This window comes from Ailuropoda melanoleuca, chromosome 1 (assembly GCF_002007445.2).
Source record: "Ailuropoda melanoleuca isolate Jingjing chromosome 1, ASM200744v2, whole genome shotgun sequence".
Taxonomy (NCBI): domain Eukaryota; kingdom Metazoa; phylum Chordata; class Mammalia; order Carnivora; family Ursidae; genus Ailuropoda; species Ailuropoda melanoleuca.
In genome coordinates, this window is record NC_048218.1 from 67,560,613 (window position 1) to 67,582,057 (window position 21,445).

Here is a 21,445-nt window from a genome sequence, read left to right on the forward strand (position 1 = left end):
TTAAGCAATCAATTTTACATGTTTACTTGTAATGAAAATGTACTAGTTCATATTATAAAACTACTCTGTACGCCATATAATCAGTAACACACATACTCAAGAAGTGAGTCTTGGAGCTGAAATATATGGAGTATCTTTTAGTTCAATACCAACACCATTTACCCTTGTCAGACACAGCTCTCAGGACTCCCTCTCACTACACACTCTGCTTTGAAATGGATGAGGGAGATGATACTTCTGGTGGGGATAAGAGAAGGAAATAAATAATCTCCACATGGATTAGTACAGATTAAGATCTACAGACTTGGATAAACTCCCTGGCCTGTGTCATCTTTTCCAGAATAAGGAGAATTTCGTGAGGGAAAAGGAAATGGCAATATTTTGATCACTGAAAACACATGATAATCACATATAAACATTTCATTTCCATTGCAATAATAAAAAATTCCAAAGAAAAGGTGATTATATAGACTTACCTCACCATCTAAGGGGGGTTGTTGTTTTTGTGGACTTTGTGACGCTTTGTGCTATACATTCCCAAACCCCCCAAAAAAGGGAAGTTGGTTAGAATCTGGAACACTGGAAATGATAAATTCTATATACCAAGATAATAACCCACATTAATTTCTGTATCACTCGCGTGCAGTACTTTTCTAGATTTACTGGTTAGAAGATGCCACCCTTTCCCTTAAACAGCTTACAATTTAAATGAGGAAGGCAATAAACTGACAGACAGTATTTCAGAGGTCTAGAAGCATCTATAAATAGAAATATAAAAAGTATGTTTTTTTGTATGTACATGCACACATATATTCACAACCAGAATGGTGATCTCTCACTACATTCTCTCAGTGAAATCATTCTCTCTGTCTAGTGTTAACATCTTTAGCTGTCTCCTCTCAGCCAATTTCCAGGTTTGCATTTTCAACTGCCTATTTGAAAACTCACTGTCACCTTTTGTTCAACATGTTCAAAAGCAAATCCTCAAATTCCCATACTAACTGGCTTTTTTCCGTAATTTGCTAATTTTTGTTATTATGTCAAATGATAATAATTAAGCCATCTCTATAGTCACTGTTTTACAATGCATTTTTTTTTTGAAGATTTTTTATTTATTTATTTGACAGAGAGAGAGACAGCCAGCGAGAGAGGGAACACAAGCAAGGGGAGTGGGAGACGAAGGAGCAGGCTCCCAGCAGGGAGCCTGATGTGGGACTCGATCCCAGAACACCGGGATCATGCCCTGAGCCGAAGGCAGACGCTTAATGACTGAGCCACCCAGGAGCCCCTACAATGTGTTCTTATACACATTATCTTAAGTGATTCTTTTTACTCTCGGAGATAAATGAACATCATAATCATAAAGATAGAAGAATTGGGGCGCCTGGGTAGCGCAGTCGTTAAGCATCTGCCTTCGGCTCAGGGCATGATCCCGGCGTTCCGGGATCGAGTCCCACATCGGGCTCCTTGGCTGGGGGCCTGCTTCTTCCTCTCCCATTCCCCTGCTGTGTTCCCTCTCTCGCTGGCTATCTCTCTGTCAAATAAATAAATAAAATATTAAAAAAAAAAAAGAAGAATTGAGGACAAGAGAGGTTAAATGATATGTGCAAGGTCACAAAATTGGTCAGTAGCATAACCGAGATTTGTACCTACGTCTTCTGACTCTGAATCCTATATTCTTTCCACAAAGCTAGCCTCCTGTTCAAACTGTTCTTTTAGCCTCAAAATCTTGCCTTGGGATCTTCTTTTTGTCACTCATCTTCAGTGATTTATTCAACACTCACTACATTTATGTATAAAACATACAGATGCTTCTCTTCAAATTTCTAATTTATAAAGTCCATTGTGGTGCTGGGCGGGGGGAGGGGCCTCACCAGACTAGTAAAAGTATTAGGTGCACCTATAATAATTCTGAGTTAATATTTAAAAATTCAATACTATACCTGTGGGGAAATTAAAGGCACAGAATGATCAGTAATTTTCCCAAAGTCAAGCACATAATGAGTAGCTAAGCTGGATTCAAATTCAGATTATTTCTGAGGCTAAGCTCTTACGACTGTGTAACACTGCCTCTCTTTAGGAACCTCAGAAATCATCTGGTTCTATGCCGTCATTTTGCACCCTAGTCTAATTACTGCAATTATTCTCGATTTCATTTTCCTTATCTCTTTCATTCTAACATATTCTACCACGAGCAGATTAATTTTTCGGAAGTATCTTTCCTCTCATGTTTTTCTCCTGCTTTAGAACTTCTAATTGTTCTCTTTCACCTAATAGATCAAGATCAAACTCTAATTTAGCATTTAATCAGGACCATCTACACTGTGATTGTCTCTTACTAGCTATGTGGTTTCTACAGAACACAAGCTAAATGAATTAATTAAAGCAGAATGCACAGAACAGTGCTTAGGATAGTTTGTGTTAGCCGTCATTATTTACTGACAGTCAATACAGCACTGTGGTCACAGATTAGGGTTTGGAGCCAGGCTTTTTTTTTTTTTTTTTTTTAAAGAAACTTTATTTTCTGCCAATCTTACTTCCATTTTCTGTTCAACCTGTCTTGATCAGAACCTGTGCTCTACCTGTAACTAGCTGAGTATTTAACCTAGGCAAATTGTCATCCTTTCTGAGCATCAGAGATCTTCATCCAGGGTTTGATACATTTGAAAAAAAAAAAAGAATTTTATCATGTGTATGGTACTTAAAGACGATGGTCTTTGTCCAGAGTTATGAAACACAGGAGAGAAAGCTTTAGAGGACAAGAGTGATTGATTCATTCAGTCATTTCTTTAACAAATATTTACCGGCTTTACTATGGGCTAAGACCTGCTAAGATCTAGGGATAGAGCAGGGAATAAACAAGACAGACATACTCCCTGTTTTCATGGGGTTTACAGATAAATGGGAGAAAAAGATAACAAACAGACAAAAATAGGAAGAGTTATTTAATTATGAAGAGAAAAACCCAAGGTGATTTCTGAATAAAAAGACTTTGAGTGATACAGCACCAAAAAAAAAAAAAAAAAAGAAAAAGAAAAAGAAAAAAGAAGAAACAGGCTTAGATGCAACTGTAGAGGCTGTAAATTTAAAAACAGAAAGAAAAGGTTTAACAGGGCTGTCACCTGAGTAGGTGTGGAGACAACAGAAAGGAAAGACTCAAAGATGACTCTGAAGTATTAAGCCTGTTAACCTTGCAAAAGTCTGGTGCTCAGCTGAGTGCGGAAGTTGGAGACTCGGGTAACAACGGTTTCCTTGTGCATGGTACTTTAGGTTTACGCGGCATTTTCATGGTCTTATTGGTCCTTGTTAATGTACTAGAGATTGAGGAAATGGCAGCTGGACAGTAAAGTGAGATGTCTAAAGACAGGCTGCTAAGGAAGAGGAAGAGACTATTGTCCCAAGAACAAGATGATCACTTCTCAGCTTACCTACAAGAGGACAATCCATCTAAACACAAGTAGGAGACAGTTCCATGACTCACTCAAGATTCTTTAGAGTGACACACAAGAAAGCCGACACTTTACCACAAGCCCTGGTAGCCTCAGCAAAACAAATAAGCACTTACTTCTAAAACACTTTCGGAATTTCAATGAAATATGGCAAAAATCTCACCTTGACAAAGTCTAGGACAGCATCTCTCTGAATCTGCTTGGTCCTTATTTTCTCCTCCTCATACTGTAGGGCAGCAAGCTGTGCCTCTCTCCGAGTTCGCTCTACTAACTGCTCTCTTCTCCGATGAAGTTCCAAGTCTGTATGTGATAACTGAAACAAAAGTATTTTGCACGTGCAAGTGGGGAGAAAGGTCAACTTGTCGATATTCCTCATCAGTTCAGGAAACTACTGCTGACCCAAGCAATTTCTACTTTGCTGTCACCTAGCATTTCTTTAAATGTGTTCATTGCTCAGCGTGTCCCATCTTTGCCCTGTGTGCCTGTATGTGCTATAGAGCCATTATGTCAGTAAAGATTTAATTTCTGTCTGGTGTCTAAAAACACCACTAGCAAGTAGCAGGTGCACATGTTATATTAACTGTATTATGGAGGAGACAGGTAGTGAAGTTTACACATATCTGGCAATTAATGGTAATTTAAGTGTTATAAAAATAGAAAATCATCTTACTTAAAAAAAAAAATCAACACTGAAACAAAAAAAAAATTTTTTTTTTACCTGAATGTGACTTGGTGATAGTGACATGACAGAAGATGGCTCGACTGGAACTCTGACCCAAAAAAGGAAAAAAAACCAAAAAACAAAAAATTCTTTGATAAGATAGGCAGATATATAAAAGATAAGTACAATTTTATTGTTAATGTAGCCTGCTATTAATCAATAGGCAAACTGGTCAGCAATGAAAGACTGACTGCATTTTGTAAACCTGAGCCCAAGTCATTAAATTAGGCCCCAGGAAAACCTGATGTCTCCAACTCACATGTCATGTGACGGTATCACTGATCAAACTGCAGATAGCTAACAATGGTCTATGTCAGCCAGTGCTGACCAGACAGATATTTGAGATCACTTCTCAAACAGTATCACTTCTTTATGTATGCTATCTTCTTTATCACCATGACTGAAACAAGATACATCTAAATGAGATAATTTTATATATAAAGTCATTTTATCAACAGAAATCTGGAATATGACAGAAACTTGTAAAGCACTCCTACTCCCATTTTCAACTAATGTAGCAATTTGAATAATAAAAGTAAAGATCATGTTGATTTTTAAGAAAGAGATGACACCTGATTTAATGCTTTAAAAAACCAGTAAAAGTTGCTTCTCAGTTTTATCAGTGCTACATCTTACAGTTTGGTATTTATCTTTTTCCTAAATTGGATTTAGTGTTTCCAGAGTCTGTTACTCATTTGTGTCTCACCTAACAATGTTGGGAACAGTGACGTTGTGACATTTAGGACCTGAAATTTTAAACCATGATTACTAGCCTACCAGGTTGATGTAAATGCTTTAAATCATTGTGTTACTAGGAAAATAAAAACAAATCCCCCAAAGCTCCAGCAGTTTCTTATTACCAACTAATAATAATATGAATTCTTCAACCTGGCTTTCAGGACTCTTACCTCATTTTAGAAACATACCCACTATGGAATCTTTCCTCTAGCAAGATCTCTTCAGTTATCATATATTAATTTCTTACTTCAAGGCTTTTCTACAGATTCCAACCTATGGAGATCTTCTTAGAAAAGGTCTTTTTTAGAATCTTCTTGTTCTTTAAAATTGGGACTTTTCCTCTTGATGCACATGTGTAATCAATACTTCCACATTTATCGACTATGATTTGTGTTCTTTTTTGGGGCAACGTTATGCAAAGGCATATAGAAACTAACAATCTTTGAGATCCTACCATGTACTTCATACGCCCTGTGAAGTATTTTATACACAGTGTTTCTCAATTATTCTTCATGCAATCTTAGGACTAAGAACTATTATAATCCTCATTTTACAGTTGAGAAGCTGAGGCATGGAAGTTAAGTAACTTTCCCAAGGTGAGGCAACCAGTAATCCTTATCTATCTGATCTGAAATCTTATCTGACTCGGTGGTAGTCTGCTTTCTCATCTTCTAGGTATGCAGTCTATGAGAACTGGAGGTACTTCAGAAATCATGGAGTTCATGCCACTAACTTTACAGGAGAAAAAACTAAGGCCCTCAAAAGTTCAATGACAGCTACTAGGGCTACAGCCTAGATTAGAATTCAAGCCCCCTGACTTGGAGATTAGTGGCTTCTACTATACCACACTTCACAGCTTAGTTTTTGCCATTGCAGGTGATCGTTTTCTATATGTGTGAAAAGTTAAAGATGGAGGCAAAGAGTGAAGCATAGTATATGAGAGAATAACAGTGGTAGGGAAGAAGATGTCTGAGAATGGACAGCTCCCTCAAGCCAATCACAAGGTACTAACGGGGGCCCATCACAGCTTAGCAGCTCCTTGGTGCCACCATGCGACTTCATGTTGTATGGCCGTTTCATCTATGAATATGTTTCTCAATAGGACTGTCACAACATTTCAGATAATTTTTTTGTTGTACAAGATTGTCCTGCACATTATAGGTAGTTTAGCCTTAATGGCTGCCATTAACACCTATAACCATTTTGACAACCAATTCCCAAATCAAGCACGTTTCAAATATCCATTGAAAAGTGGTGCTACAACCTATTGAGAAACCCTGGCCTACCTTACACTTTCCTTTTTTTTTTTTTTTTAAGATTTTATTTATTGATTTGACAGAGACAGAGAAAGCTAGCGAGAGAGGGAACACAAGCAAGGGGAGTGGGAGAGGAAGAAGGAGGCTCCCAGCGGAAGAGCCTGATGTGGGGCTCGATCCCAGAACACTGGGATCATGCCCTGAGCCAAAGGCAGATCATCAACGACTGAGCCACCCAGACACCCGCCCCATACACTTTCCTAATTTTAAAAAAAGGTAATATGTAAAAAAGCAAAACTTAAGCCACACTCTTGTTCTCTTTCTCTTCACATTTCTTTTCTTATATTGTTTCCACATCCTTGAAGTATTCACAAAATCCTTTTTTTTAATTTCCAGGTATCAAAAAGTACATTTTAAAAAAACCTGTTTTATATGACTTCAAGAGTAAAGCCATATTTCTTACCTTTACTAAATAATTAAAATACCACGCCCTAAAAGTTTTAACAGAATAAATTATAATTTTTAAAGGTATAGAAAAAATTACTTAATAACTCCTTAAGACAAGGTTTAAAATAACACTGAAGCTGGGGAAAAAAAAAAAACTTCCTTAAATTTTTTACTCATCATTCCCAACCTTTATCTTATTAGCACTCCTACTCAGTACTTATTTATCTTATAGCTATGGCGTAGTGGTTAAAGTTATGGACTTTAGAATTAGTCGTAACTGAGTTTGAATCCAGGGTCTGTCACTTTAAAAAAAATTTTTTTTTAAATTTTTTAAAAGATTTTGTTTATTTGAGAAAGAGAGAGAGCACAAGCAGGGGGTAGGGTAAGAGAGAGAGGGAGAAGCAGACTTCCTGTGGGGCTCAATCCCAGGACCCTGGGATCATGACTTATGCAAAAGGCAGACACTTAACCGACTGAGTCACCCAGGTGCCACCAGGGTCTGTCAATTAATAGTGGGTGACTGTGAATATAAACAGAAAACTACTAGGTCTGAAAGAACAGGCTCCAATAAGGGAAGATTCCCTCAGTGCTGGCAGAGCAAGAATTTCTAAAAAGGTAGTAAAAACAGGAACGCCGGGTTAAGATTAGGTAGGCAGATTTTTGGTCCCTATGATCTCCACCTCCTGGTGTTACTCCAGTAAATATGTTACATGTCAAAAAGGACTTTGCAGATGAAATTAAGGTTACTAACTGGTTGGCCTTAAAATGGGAAAATTATCCAGGTGGGTCTAATGGAATCATGGGAACCCTTAAAAGCAGAAGAGGGCAGGGTGGGGGGGAGGGGCAACTGGAGGGAGATGATCAAGCTACAAACTTTAGCTATAAGATAAATAAATACTAGAGATGTAATGTTCAATATGATGACTATAGTTAGCACTGCTGTGTGATATACAGGAAAGTTGTTAAGAGAGTAAACCCTAAGAGTTCTTACCACAAGTAGAAAAAAAATTTTTTTCCCCATTTCGATGTCTTTTATTTGCTTTTCTTTCATTTTGTTTTTATTATTAACATATAATGTACTATTTGTTTCAGGGGCACAGGTCTGTGATTGATCACTCTTACATAAAACAAAGCACTTACCAAAACACATACCCTCCCCAATGTCCATCACCCAGCCACCCCACCCTTCTCACCCCTCTCCACTCCAGCAACCCTCAGTTTGTTTCCTGAGATTAAGAGTCTCTTATGGTTTGTCTCCCTTTCTGGTTTCGTCTTGTTTCATTTTTTTCCTCTCTTCCCCTATGGTCCTCTGCCTTTTTTCTCAATATTCCACAATCAGTGAGATCCTATGATAATTCTTTCTCTGATTGACTTATTTCGTTTAGCCATAATGCTCTCTAGTTCTATACATGTCGTTGCAAACAGTAAGATTTTTTGATGGCTGCATAATATTCCTGTGTGTGTGTGTGTGTGTGTGTGTGTGTGTGTGTGTGTGTTATATCACATCTTTATCCACTCATCTGTCAGTGGAGATCTGGGCTCTTTCCATAGTTTGGTTATTGCGGACATTGATGCTATAAACATTGGGGTGCAGGTGCCCCTTCAGATCACTACCTTAGTATCTTTGGGGTAAATACCCAGTAGTGCAATTGCTGAGTTGTAGGGTAGCTCTATTTTCAACTTTTTGAGGAACCTCCATACTATTTTCCAGAGTGGCTGCACCAGTTTGCATTCCCACCGAGAGTGTAGGAGTGTTCCCCTTTCTCTGCATTCTCGCCAACATCTGTCATTTCCCGACTTGTTAATTTTAGCCATTCTGACTGATGTGGAGGTGGTATCACATTGTGGTTTTGATTTGTATTTCCCTGATGCCGAGTGATGTTGAGCACTTTTTCATGTGTCTGTTGGCCATTTGTATGTCTTCTTTGCAGAAATGTCTGTTCATGCCTTCTGCCCATTTCTTGATTGGATTATTTGTTCTTTGGGTGTTGAGTTTGTAAGGTCTTGATAGATTTTGGATATTAGCCCTTTATCTGATATATCATTTGCAAATATCTTCTCCCATTCTTTTGGTTGTCTTTTAGTTTTGTTGACTGTTCCCTTTGCTGTGCAAAAGATTTTTATCTTGATGAAGTCCCAATAGTTCATTTTTGCCTTTGTTTCCCTTGCCTTTGGTAATGTGTCTAGGAAGAAGTTGTGGCTGAGGCTGAAGAGGTTGCTGCCTATGTTCTCTTCAAGGATTTTGATGGATTCCTGTCTCACATTTAGGTCTTTCATCCATTTGAGTCTATTTTTGTGTATGGTGTAAGGAAACAGTCCAGTTTCATTCTTCTGCATGTGGCTGTCCAAGTTTCCCAACACCATTTGTTGAAGAGACTGTCTTTTTCCACTGGATATTCTTTCCTGCTTTGTCAAAGACTCGTTCACCACAGAGTTGAGGGTCCATTTATGAGTTCTTTATTCTGTTCCATTGATCTATGTGTCTGTTTTTGTGCCAGTACCGTACTGTCTTGATAATTACAGCTTTGTAATAGAGCTTGAAGTCTGGAATTGTGATGCCACCAGCTTTGGTTTTCTTTTTTAACATTCCTTTGGCTATTTGGGGTCTTTTCTGGTTCCATACAAATCTTAGGATTATATGTTCTAGCTCTGTGAAAAAAGTTGATGGTATTTTGATAGGGATTGCATTTAACGTGTAGACTGCTCTAGGTAGCAAGACATTTCACAGTATTTGTTCTTCCAATCCATGAGCATGGAACGTTTTTCCATTTCCTTGTGTCTTCCTCGATTTCTTTCATGAGTATTCTAGTTTCCTGAGTATAGATCCTTTGCCTCTTTGGTTAGATTTATTCCTAGGTATCTTATGGTTTTTGGTGCAATTGTAAATGGGATCAATTCCTTAATTTCTGTTTCTTCTATCTCGTTGTTGGTGCATAGAAATACAACTGACTTCTGTGCATTGATTTTATATGCTGCTACTTTACTGAATTCCTGTATGAGTTCTACCAGTTTTGGGGTGGAGTCTTTTGGGTTTTCCACATAGAGTATCATGTCATCTGTAAAGAGTGAGAGTTAATGACTTCTTTGCCGATTTGGATTCCTTTTATTTCTTTTTGTTGTCTGATTGCTGAGGCTAGGACTTCTAGTACTATGTTGAACAGCAGTGGTGATAGTGGACATCCCTGCCATGTTCCTGACCTTAGGCAAAACGTTCTCAGTTTTTCCCATTGAGAATGATATTCGCTGTGGGTTTTTTATAGATAGCTTTTATGACATTGAAGTATGTACCCTCTGTCCCTACACTGTGAAGAATTTTAATCAAGAAAGGATGCTGTGCTTTGTCAAATGCCTTTTCTGCATCTATTGAGAGAATCATATGGTTCTTGTCCTTTCTTTTATTAATGTAGTGTATCACACTGATTGATTTGCAGATGTTGAACCAAGCTTGCAGTCCAGGAATAAATCCCACTTGGTCGTGGTGAATAATCCTTTCAATGTGCTGTTGGAGCCTATTGGCTAGTATTTTGGTGAGAATTTTTGCATCCATATTCATCAGGGATATTGGTCTGTAATTCTCCTTTTTGGTGGGGTCCTTGTCTGGTTTTGGGATCAAGGTAATGCTGGCCTCATAAAATGAGTTTGGAAGTTTTCCTTCTATTTCTACTTTTTGGAAGAGCTTCAGAAGAATAGGTATTAATTCTTCTTTAAATGTTTGGTACAATTCCCCTGGGAAGCCATCTGGCCCTGGCCTCTCGTTTGTTGGGAGAGTTTTGATTACTGCTTCAATTTCCTTGCTGGTTATGGGTCTGTTCAGGTTTTCTATTTCTTCCTGATTCGGTTTTGGTAGTTTATAAGTCTCTAGGAATGTATCCGTTTCTTCCAGATTGTCTAATTTATTGGCATTAGTTGCTCATAATCTCTTCTTAAAATTGTTTATATTTCTTTGGTGTTGGTTGTGATCTCTCCTGTATCATTCATTTTATTTATTTGGGTCTCTTTTCTCTTTTCTTTTTGATAAGTCTGGCCAGGGGTTTACCAATCTTATTAATTCTGTCAAAGAACCAGCTCCTAGTTTCGTTGATCTGTTCTACTGTTCTTTTGGTTTCTATTTCATTGATTTCTGCTCTGATCTTTATTATTTCTCTTCTCCTGCTGGGTTTAGGCTTTATTTGCTGTTCTTTCTCCAGCTCCTTAAGGTGCAGGGTTAGGTTGTGTATTTGAGACCTTTCTTGGTTCTTGAGAAAGGCTTGTAGTGCTACATACTTCCCTCTTAGGACCGCTTTTGTTGCATCCCAAAGGGTTTGAAGAGTTGTGTTTTCATTTTCATTTGTTTCCATGAATTTTTTAAATTCTTTAATTTCCTGGTTGACCCATTCATTCTTTAGTAGGATGCTCTTTAGCCTCCATGTATTTGAGTTCTTTCCAACTTTCCTCTTGTGATTGAGTTTGAGTTTCAAAGCACTGTGGTCCAAAAATATGCAGGGAATGATCCCAATCTTTTGGTACTGGATGAGATCTGATTCGTGACCTATTCTGGAGAATGTTCCATGTGCACTAGAGAAGAATGTGTATTCTGTAGCTTTGGATGGAATGTTCTGAATATACCTGTGAAGTCTATCTGGTCCAGCGTGTCATTTAAAGCCCCCCTCTTTTTTTTTATTGTATTTATATGAGATGATGGCTGTTAACTAAATCTATTGTGGTGATCATTTCATAATATATGTAAATCAAACTATCATGCTGTACGCCTTAAACTTATGCAGTGACTTAAGTCAATTACTTCTCAGTAAAGCAGGGGGAAAAAACAGAAGAGGAAGGCAAGAGAGTTTTGGGATGTGACAGAAAGGGAAATCAGAGAGACTGAAAATGTGAGAAGAGATTCAAAATGGCCTGCCATTGCTGACTTGAAAATGGAGGGAGCCATGAACCAAGGAATGTGAGTAGACTCCAGAAGCTAAAAATGAGTCCCAGCTGATAGCCAGCAAAGTAACAGGGACCTCAGTGCTATAACTGTGTGAAATTGAATTGTGCCAACAACCTGGATGAGCCTGGAAGTGGGTTCTCCCCCAGGTCTGCAGGTAAGAATCTAGGCCAGCCAGTGCCGTGACTTTGGCTTATGAGACCCTAAGGGGAAACTAAGGGGAAGGCAAGAATGAAGGCCTGCCCACACTTCTATCCTACAGAACTGAGATATTATAAACTGAGGTATTGTTTTAAGCCACTAAATTCGTGGTAATTTGTTACATGAGCATTAGAAAACTAATACATAAAGTAACTAAGGAAAAAAAAAAAAGCTGGCTTTCACCTTGAAAGTTTCTATTAAATTCTAAAGATCTTGAGCTTTACTTATAATGGACACAGGAGGTGACAGGGACAGGAGGTAAAGCATGGGACCACCCAGAGTGGAAAAACACAACAGCAAACCCCTGCGCAAAACTAGAATCTCAGAAGACCATATCCTCAACTAAAAAGACATTCTGAAATAAATTTCAAAGATATGAAATTAAACTAAATCCCCAAGAACTAACTGATGAGATTATAAAAGGCCAATTACGAGATTTTTTTTCACTATTCTCCCCACATTTTCTTTACCCATCTATATCTCAATTCCCTAAACAACTTTAATATGCTATCAAGTATAAGTAAAGATCTATGTATGACACTTTCTACAAAGGAAATTTACTGTTGTTTAAGACCAAGTTTATTAAGTCTACTGATTTAAGACTTCATAAAAACAGGGAGGAAGCAAAGACCCAAAGGCTGTGAATTTTTCAACTATTGTGATATAGTGTATGGCAAGAAACTTTTGGAATTTAAGAATAAGCAGCAGTGCTCTAAGTAGTCACGTTAATTTTAGAAATATTCTGTGACGCACTAAGTGTAGTCAAAAAATCATATGAATTGAGACAGGAAGGAGGATACATATTGCTGTCTCTGTCTAGCTCCCTGTTTCTAGTCAAAAGTTTAAGCAAAAAAAAAAAAAAAAAAAAAAAAAAAGGTCTGGACTCCTGAAATTCATTTAGCCTTCTTTATGGATAAATCCAGATATATCACCATAAAATCTCACTGCCATTAAGTATCTTCAAATCAAATAATTATACAGGTAATGGTTTAGACAATCTGAATTTACAATCAATACATCGATTTTGCTTCTTTTTCTATTACATGAGCACAAAGTACACTGTCACTGAGCTCTAAATACATGGTATCTTAAACACAGTGTCTAAATATCTTCATCATACATAGGTCTGCACAAAACCAAAACCACTTCATGCTCTTACTAATGACTTTTAAAGACAGAAACAAATGAGGAGAACTGGCTTTTTTCAAACCTGTTTTGATGTGAATATCTTCTCATGTCCTCTGTTTTTTGAAACTCTCTCAGAGGTACCGGCTTTATGGGTGAACCCTAGGCCAAAAAAGCAGAAATAAATCAATTTAACAGATGTATCCACAATACTGTGACTGTTCAGTCCACATTCGACTTGGCATTTAGGGATCTATAATTTACACTAAAAAATATTTTAACAAAATCTTCAAATGTGAATTTTTATGTTTAAAATTATTCTTATAGGCTATATTACTGCTTTGGTAAACAAAATACTATTCATAATCCCATAATACTCTTAAAAAAAGTAGATTCCCTTCTCACTGTATTATATAAATAACACTGACCATACAGTAATATTTACTAAATGGTAAGATGTTAGAGCTTGAGAGGATCTTAGGGGTCATCTGGTGTAAATCTCCATCCAGAACAGGAATTCCCCCTGCCCTACCCTGACTTGTGCTCAGCCTCTCTCGTGTATTTCTAGCAATAAGGAGATCATTGGACAGGTTACCCCAACTAAGCCACCGAGGAGCCCCAGACAGATTACATTTCTTTACTTCTTCATCATCACAAATTGTTACTTATGTTAGTGATACAAATAGTCCTGGGAATACTGGTGGACTATTAAGATAAAGCAAAAAGTAATTTTCTATTTATAGTAAAAAATATGGTGTTAACTAAAAGAAGAATATTGACAATTTAATTTATTTATAAACTAAAGAGTAAAGGTCATTTCAAAAAAACATTACTGAGGAAAACTGAACTGGCCTCAGTGATATGGACCACATATTGTGAAATAAAATTATAAATCTAAGGTAGAGGCTTATAGGTTATCACAACATTTATTTTGTCAATGAGAATCTATAGAAGGAATACAATCTGATTTCAACACCAAAACTAATCATTAAAACGGGTATTCTTTAAGGGAAAGAAAACAACTTATCCAAAAAGGGTATTTAAAAAAAATCAAATGCAAGGGATGCCTGGGTGGCTCACAGTTGGTTAAGCGTCTGTCTGCCTTCGGCTCAGGTAATGATCTTAGGGTCCTGGGATCAAGTCCCACATCAGGCTCCCTGCTCAGCTTCCTTCCCTCCTCTGCCTGCTGCTCCCCCTGCTTGTGCTCTCTCTCTCTCTCTGACAAACAGATAAATAAAATCTTTAAAAAAATGAAAAATAAAAATCAAATGTAAAACTATTATTTATAGTCTATCTTCAAGAAATAGGTAATCACATAGAACTAGAAAATCTTCTTTGCTGAGTTACTGCAAAGAAGACTCTTTTCAAGTCTGGGTGTGAGGATCATACAAAATGATATATAATCCTAGAATCCTGATTAAAGAATAATTATTCTAATTTAAGTGAATATGACTTTTTAAAATAAACAAAAATCTCTCCTATTATGTTAACATCAGTGACTTAACACATTGGTTTTACAAGACTGCAACTATCTAAAATTATTGCAAGAGGTACATGAAATTTTCATGACGAATGTGACATTGGTTTAATTTTAAAAGTAAATCCAATACCCTATAAATATAAGCTATACCCTATAAGCTATACCCTATTTTGTCATAATACCTCTATGTATGACAAGTATTAGAATTAAACAATAGCAGAGTGTTCAAAATCTCAAATAGGTTCTTTTTTTAAACAACCCATTCTTAGATAGTATTCAAGAATATAACACTTTAGGTGGTTGTTAAACCATCTAAAATAATACTGCTTCATCACATTTTTATAGATGCCAAATTTTAGAAAACCTTATGACACAGAAGTCATAAAGAGCATTATGACATAGAATCATAAAGACCACCACACAAGTATAGCTGGAGTTTAAAAAAACTACAAAATAGCAAATACAATGGATTAAAAAAATGATACAATTTTCCAGTAGTAGTGTAACAGGCATTTTTACTTTTAGTAGAATTACCTCATCTATACAGTCTAACTACCCATAAAATGATCAAAGAGAAAGACCACAAGGAAAAAGACTCCCTTTAAGATTACAATGTGCATTGTTAATTTTCATTTTTTTGCAAAGTAGTTGCCCTTTGCTCAAGTAAGAATGTTCATATCCTGAATCACATGTACTTTCATTAATCTCTCGGTACACTGCTATTTCTGGGCTCTAGGACTTTGATTTAAATATCTTTATCCAACTTTAAATACAAGAGTGTCTTCTGAACACCAACAAAAAATACTGTGTTCAAAGTCTTCAGACAGGAAAACTGAAGGATTTGTTTTTAAGAATGATAATATCGCTCCACAACACATCCCGCTTGAGTGATTACCCTCTATTTCTAAAAGACTAAATACATCACTCTCCAAAAAGGCCCCAAGTGTTTCTCAAATAACCCCTGCTCAGAGCCTGGGACCAACTCCAGACATGAACATCACACACACTGAAGTGGAGCCATTTCATTATGCTGACTAGATATGCTGAAGAATGCAATTTCCACTGGAGCCCCGTGGGGGATTGGCAGCGATTCTACAGTGGGTTGAATGCTCATTTGTTTTCTAAGGCAACTCAATGCTCCACTATAAGAGACACCCGAGAACTATAATGGCAAACAATTTATACTCTGTGACTTAGCATAAAAGCTCCAATATACTTAAGAGTGCATTATAAAAATTTGTATGTTGCTCCAAAGTCTGCAGTTTGGTTCAATTCTTATAATTACTAATCCAGCTATGATGTACCAGTTAGTAACAATAAAAAAGTAGTAAGAACAACAATGGATGAAAAGCATTACATTCACTTGCATTTTTCTTCAAAAGCACAGGATACTCTTAGGACTTTTCTTATTCCTTCTTCAAAATTCTGAAATCTGTCTTTTTATTTGAAAAATAAAGCTAAACCCTACCTGAGAATACTGTCTGATTTTTTACAATAAATCTGAAAAATTCAATCATGAAATTGGGACTGAACATTATGAAACAAATAATTAGGCCTAAACCAATAAATCACTAATATGACAGAAATTTGTACCATCACGAACTGTTTTCACTAGGGGACAGCAATGTATTTAGGCTTGAAAGTGTGCACTACCTCATGAGAGATTCGCCGTTGTTCAATATAGGCCATAAACTGGGAACTGAGGCTGTCTGGTTCCAGGCCCTTGGGCTGTCTCATCTCATCCTCTTCCTCCTCTGCAGTACAGCTGTCAATGTAGTCGATCTGGTCCACATCATGTTCCACTGTCCACACACACACACACACACACACACCAGGAAAGAATAGTCAAATTCAATAGCCAATAAACACATTCAGTTGCGTTCTTTCCTTTTCCCTAACATTTTTTTATTCTGAAAGTGTGAGAAATGAGAAGTGTAAATTAGGTAAAAGCCTTTCTTTTTAGGTCCAAGGTCACTCACAAAAGTAGATTCCAGAAAAATCTTAGTCCTAATTCACTAAAGAATGCAGTAACTGATAGTAATTATGGGATTACAGACCTCTAATATTTCTTTTTTTCTCTGGATAGCTCTTCACTGTTTTAAACAAGACAGTTTGAGTTTGTGAGACAGAGGGGAAGAACAATTTTTAAAGATTGGGAGGTACATCTTCTTTTAGATTCCTCCCCCACCCCGTTTTAGCTTGAGGGCTTAATTCTATCTCTTCGAGGAACTGGGAAGCAGAAAACCTAACACAGTCAAATCAAAATGAAAGAGAAAGGATAGGAGGAAAGTGGACTCAGAGATAAAGAAACAGCTGCCGATCACTGTTTCTCTTCTTGTAACTGTTGTCCACAACTAGAACAATGATTTTCTTATTTAGAAATTTATTTTCTAGAGGTCAGCAGTGCAGATATTTTGTAGCAGTTTGGGGATGGAAGGGAATCATTCAAAAAGCTTTGGGGTGAGAGGCGTATGAGTAAGATACAGCCCCATCGTTATTTATTCTAAGTATGGGAGAGGCCCATTATTTTAAGTTTATAGAGTAACTTTTTTTTTTTTAAGATTTTAGTTTTAAGCAATCTCTACACTCAACCTGGGGCTCGAACCCACAACCCTGAGATCAGGAGTTGCATTCTACATCAACTGAGGCTGCCAGGTGCCCCCCAAAGAAACTACGTTTAAAAGCTGGTTAAAATGGCATACTAGGGTGGAAAAAAACTTGCTACTAAGCTTTTGAAGGTTTCTCCAGAGACTAAACCCCAACCATTATTGTATGATGTTCTACGGACTACCTAAAAGTTGGGAATAATGAACTCAGAGAAGTCTATTTCTCTGTTTTCAGATTCAATTATTTCTTTCCTTTTTAAAAAAGGCTTTTACTTATTTGAGAGAGAGAGAGCAAGGAGAGAGGAAGAGGGAGAGGGAGAGAAAGAACCTTAAGCAGACTCCACGTTTGGAGCACAGCCTGATGAGAGGCTCGATCTCAGAACCCTGAGACCATGACCTGAGCTGAAATCGAGTTGGACACCTAACAGATTGAGGTACCTAGGCCCCTGAGATTCACTTACTTCTAAATAATTGCATAATGGTCATTAATATGAAAATGAATTTTGGGTTACTAGAGTTATAGTAACAGGTAAAAAGATGGAAAGGTTGTAAGTCTATACCTACATTAGAAACCAGGCACATAAAATGCATTCTTTTCAATGAGATACAATTTGTGTGACTAAATAAATGGTTCATTTTATGACTACTTCTCAAGAAAGCAACATCACCTTTTCATACTATCTAGATCAGTATCGTCCAAGAGAAATAGAATGCAAGCGATAAAAGTGAACCATATAAGTAATTGAAAATCATCTAGTAGCCACATTAAAAAAAGTCAAAAGGTAACATTAATTTTAATAATATATTTTACTTTGTCTAATATATCTAACATAGTGTCATTATAGAATATAATTAATATAAACTATTACTGAAATTTTACATTCTTTTTTTCCCACCACATAAAGGCTTCAAAACCCAATGCATATTTTATAGTTATAGAACATCTTAACTTAGAAAGGCTTCATTTTAGGGGCACCTGGCTGGCTCAGGAGGAAGCGCATGCAACTCTTGATCTCAGGGTTGTGAGTTTGAGCCCCATGTCAGGTGTAAAGATTACTTAAAGAAAACTTAAAAAAAAAAAAAGGTAGAAAGGCCTCATTTGAAATGTTCAATAACCACACGTGGCTAGTGGCTACCATAATGGACAGCACAGATCAAGACAAAAATATTTCAAGTCTGAAATGAACTAAAGGGAAAGATATCTCATATGAAATCAAGATTAAAAAGAAAACCACTAAAACGTGAATGAAATGGTAAGTAACAGGAGTATAAAAGAATATAAAATCCTAAGACAAAAAAGAGAGCAAGCCACTTAATTGAAATCATCATTCCAGGAAGAAAGCTCTTAAGAAGACATCCTGATGGTCAAGAGACACATGAAAAGATGCTCATCATCATGGAAATGCATATCAAAACTACAGTAAGATATCACCTCACACCTGTTGGAATGGTTAAAATCAACAACATAAGAAACAACAGGTGTTGGCGAGGGTGTGGAGAAAAAGGAACACTCATGCACGACTGGTGGGAATGCAAACTGGTATGGTCACTGTGGAAAACAGTACGGTGATTCATCAAAAAGTTAAAAATGGAACTACCTTATGATCCCACAATTGCACTACTAGGTATTTACCCAAAGATTACAAAAATACTGAGTCAAAGGGACACATGCACCCCTACGTTTGTAGCAGCATTATTTACAATTGCCAAGATATGGAAGCGGCCAAGTGTCCATCAATAGATGAATGGATAAAGAAGATGTGGTGTATATATTAATAAATATACAATGGAATATTATTCAGCCATTAAAAGAATAAAATCTTGCCATTTGCAATGACATGGAAGGAGCTACAGAGTATAATGCTAAGCGAAGTCAGAGATAGACAAATACCATATGATTTCACTCAGATGTGGAATTTAAGAAACAAAACAAGCAAAGGGAAAAAGAGAAAGAAAAATCAAGAAAAAGACGCTTTCTTAAAAAAGACTTTATTTTTATTTATTTGAGAGAGACAGAGGGAGCGTACACAGGAAGAGGGAGAGGGAGAAACAGACTCCCACTGAGCAGAGAGCCCAATGTGGGGCTCAATCCCAGGACCCTGAGATCATGGCCCAAGCTGAAGGCAGACACATAACCAACTGAGAAACTCAGGTGCCCCAATAAAAAGACTCTTAACTATAGAGAATTAATTGATGGTTACCAGAGGGAAGGTTGGATAGGGGGATGGGTTAAGTAGGTGCTAGGGATTAAAGGTGTGTGCCTGTGATGAGGATAGGGTGATGTAGGGAAGTGTTGAATTACTAATATTGTACATCTGAAATTAAATATTGTATGTTAACTAACTAGAATTAAAATAAAAATTTTTTTAAAAAATGAAAGCTCTTGTCAGACAGACTTCTAGAAAATCAAAGTAATATTTCCCTTACAGTTGGCCCTCAATATTTAAACATTAGGATTTGGGGGGGGCACCGGGGTGGCTTAGTCAGTTAAGTATCCAACTCTTGATCTCAGCTCAGGTCTTGATCTCAAGATCATGAGCTCAAGCCCCATGTTGGGCTCCACACCCAACATTAAATAAATAAATAAATAAATAAATAAATAAATAAATAAATAAATAAATAAATAAAAAAAAAGGATTTGGGAATTCAAACTAAAGCAAGATTGAATAGAATGTTACAAACAGGAGTCTGCCTCAGAAGCCCAAAGCAGCAGAAATAACCCTGCCTGTTAATGAAGCATAAAAAATTATAAACTAAAAGAATTTTTTTTTTAAAGATTTATTTATTTATTTGACAGAGAGAGAGACAGCCAGTGAGAGAGGGAACACAAGCAGGGGGAGTGGGAGAGGAAGAAGCAGGCTCATAGCAGAAGAGCCTGATGCGGGGCTCGATCCCACAACGCCGGGATCACGCCCTGAGCCAAAGGCAGACGCCTAACCGCTGTGCCACCCAGGCGCCCCCTAAAAGAATTTTTTAATTTAAATCATACATTTTTAAATACCAAAATAAGGAAAACTTAGATTTAGATGCCCTTGAAGAATACAAACCAAGATGAATGAAAAGGTGAATGTCAAGAAATACATAGAATTCCTGGAAGTGGTCAAATAATGACTACAGAGAGAATCTTACAAAAGGAGAATAGTACCTCAAAAGAGAATCATGATGAAATCAAGATTAACAAAGATCCATTCCAGGTAAACAGTCTTTAATGAAGTTTCCTTCCAAAATAAAAGTAAGAGAAAAAAACACAGTATTTTAACTGCAAGCCCGAAAACTTAAAGAAATTAAAATTTAATCCCAATGGAAAACAACTTTTTTCCAATTATATGAGAAGTCTTTAGAAGAAGAGCTGGAGGGGTGTCTGGGTGGCTCAGTCAGTTAACCATCTGCTTTCAACTTAGGTCATGCTCTTGGGGGTCTGGGATCAAGCCCCATATTGGGCTCCCTTCTCAGTGGGGAGTCTGCTTCTCTCTCTCCCTCAGTCCCTCCCCCTCTCTCAAAGGAAAGAAAAGAAAGGAAAGGAAAAGAAAAGAAAAGAAAAAAGATAAGAGTTGGAGACGTTACAGATACACAAACAAAAGGAGCGAATGTGAAAACAACCACTTAAAAACACCAGAGTGACTGTAAAGACTCTGGTTGTGGTGGGAGTCCACTCACCTCCACCATTTGTTACTACTAAACTGCTGCGAGTCTCCTGGTATTGGCTTTCTCTTCGCAGTCTTTGTTCCTTAGTGATTTCTGCTACTCGAAGAGGCAGATCTGAGAATTCATCTGTAGGCTTAAAAAAAAAAAATAGCAGTAACATTTAAGAACATCATTTCAAACTTTAGACAACATAGTATTGAAAGCACAGATATAATATAAACTCACTAAAATTTATATTTAAGAAGAAATAGCAAAAAAGTTCTGGACATGAATAGTAATGACAGTTTCTCAACAATGTGAATGTAATTAATGTCACTGAAATGTACACTTAAGAATGGTTAAAATGGTACATTTTATGTTATGTATATTTATTTTACTACAATTAAAAAAAGATGGAAGGTTATACATCACTCTATAAATAAACATGAATTTAAAGTATCTACATATATGTATCTGCATGGATACAGATACGATTATGTAACACCCCCTCATACATACACAAGCAATTCCAAATTACAAATGGGCTGTGGTCTAAAGTTAATTTGTTTTGGAATGAATGAAGTAATGCTACAAGTGGGAGGTTATCAGTCTTACTAGTAAAAGCTTATTCCATCATTTAACCCGATTGAGAGCTAACATATTCTACCTCCTAACTTAAAAAAAGACAGAAAACAAAATAAACACAAGAGAAAAAAGATAAAATTAGTTAAGAAAAATTATTTATTTTGAGCATGTCAGTAGTCTTCCTAAGGTTCCTATCTCATTACCCATCAGCCTATAATCCTATTTTCTCACCTTGTAGCACCCAGCCCTGCAAACTTTAGGCTTCAGTTGTAATTGGCTCAATTCCCATTTG

The 21,445-nt window shown here is 36.9% G+C and overlaps 1 protein-coding gene across 8 annotated transcripts in view; it reads right to left on the minus strand.

Annotated features, from left to right (window-relative positions):
• LRCH3 (leucine rich repeats and calponin homology domain containing 3) overlaps positions 1-21,445 on the minus strand; it is a 120,514-nt gene that overhangs the window by 27,754 nt on the left and 71,315 nt on the right. For 6 of the 8 annotated variants that reach the window (XM_034659885.1, XM_034659894.1, XM_034659901.1 and 3 more), the window contains exons 8-13: positions 20,602-20,722; positions 15,992-16,140; positions 12,944-13,020; positions 4,168-4,219; positions 3,613-3,762; positions 477-527 (exon numbers count right to left, since the gene is read on the minus strand). In XM_034659885.1, coding sequence (XP_034515776.1) covers positions 477-527; positions 3,613-3,762; positions 4,168-4,219; positions 12,944-13,020; positions 15,992-16,140; positions 20,602-20,722 — 600 coding nt within the window. The remainder of the gene's footprint in view (positions 1-476; positions 528-3,612; positions 3,763-4,167; positions 4,220-12,943; positions 13,021-15,991; positions 16,141-20,601; positions 20,723-21,445) is intronic. The other 2 variants (XM_034659907.1, XM_034659916.1) reach the window with 1 other exon arrangement.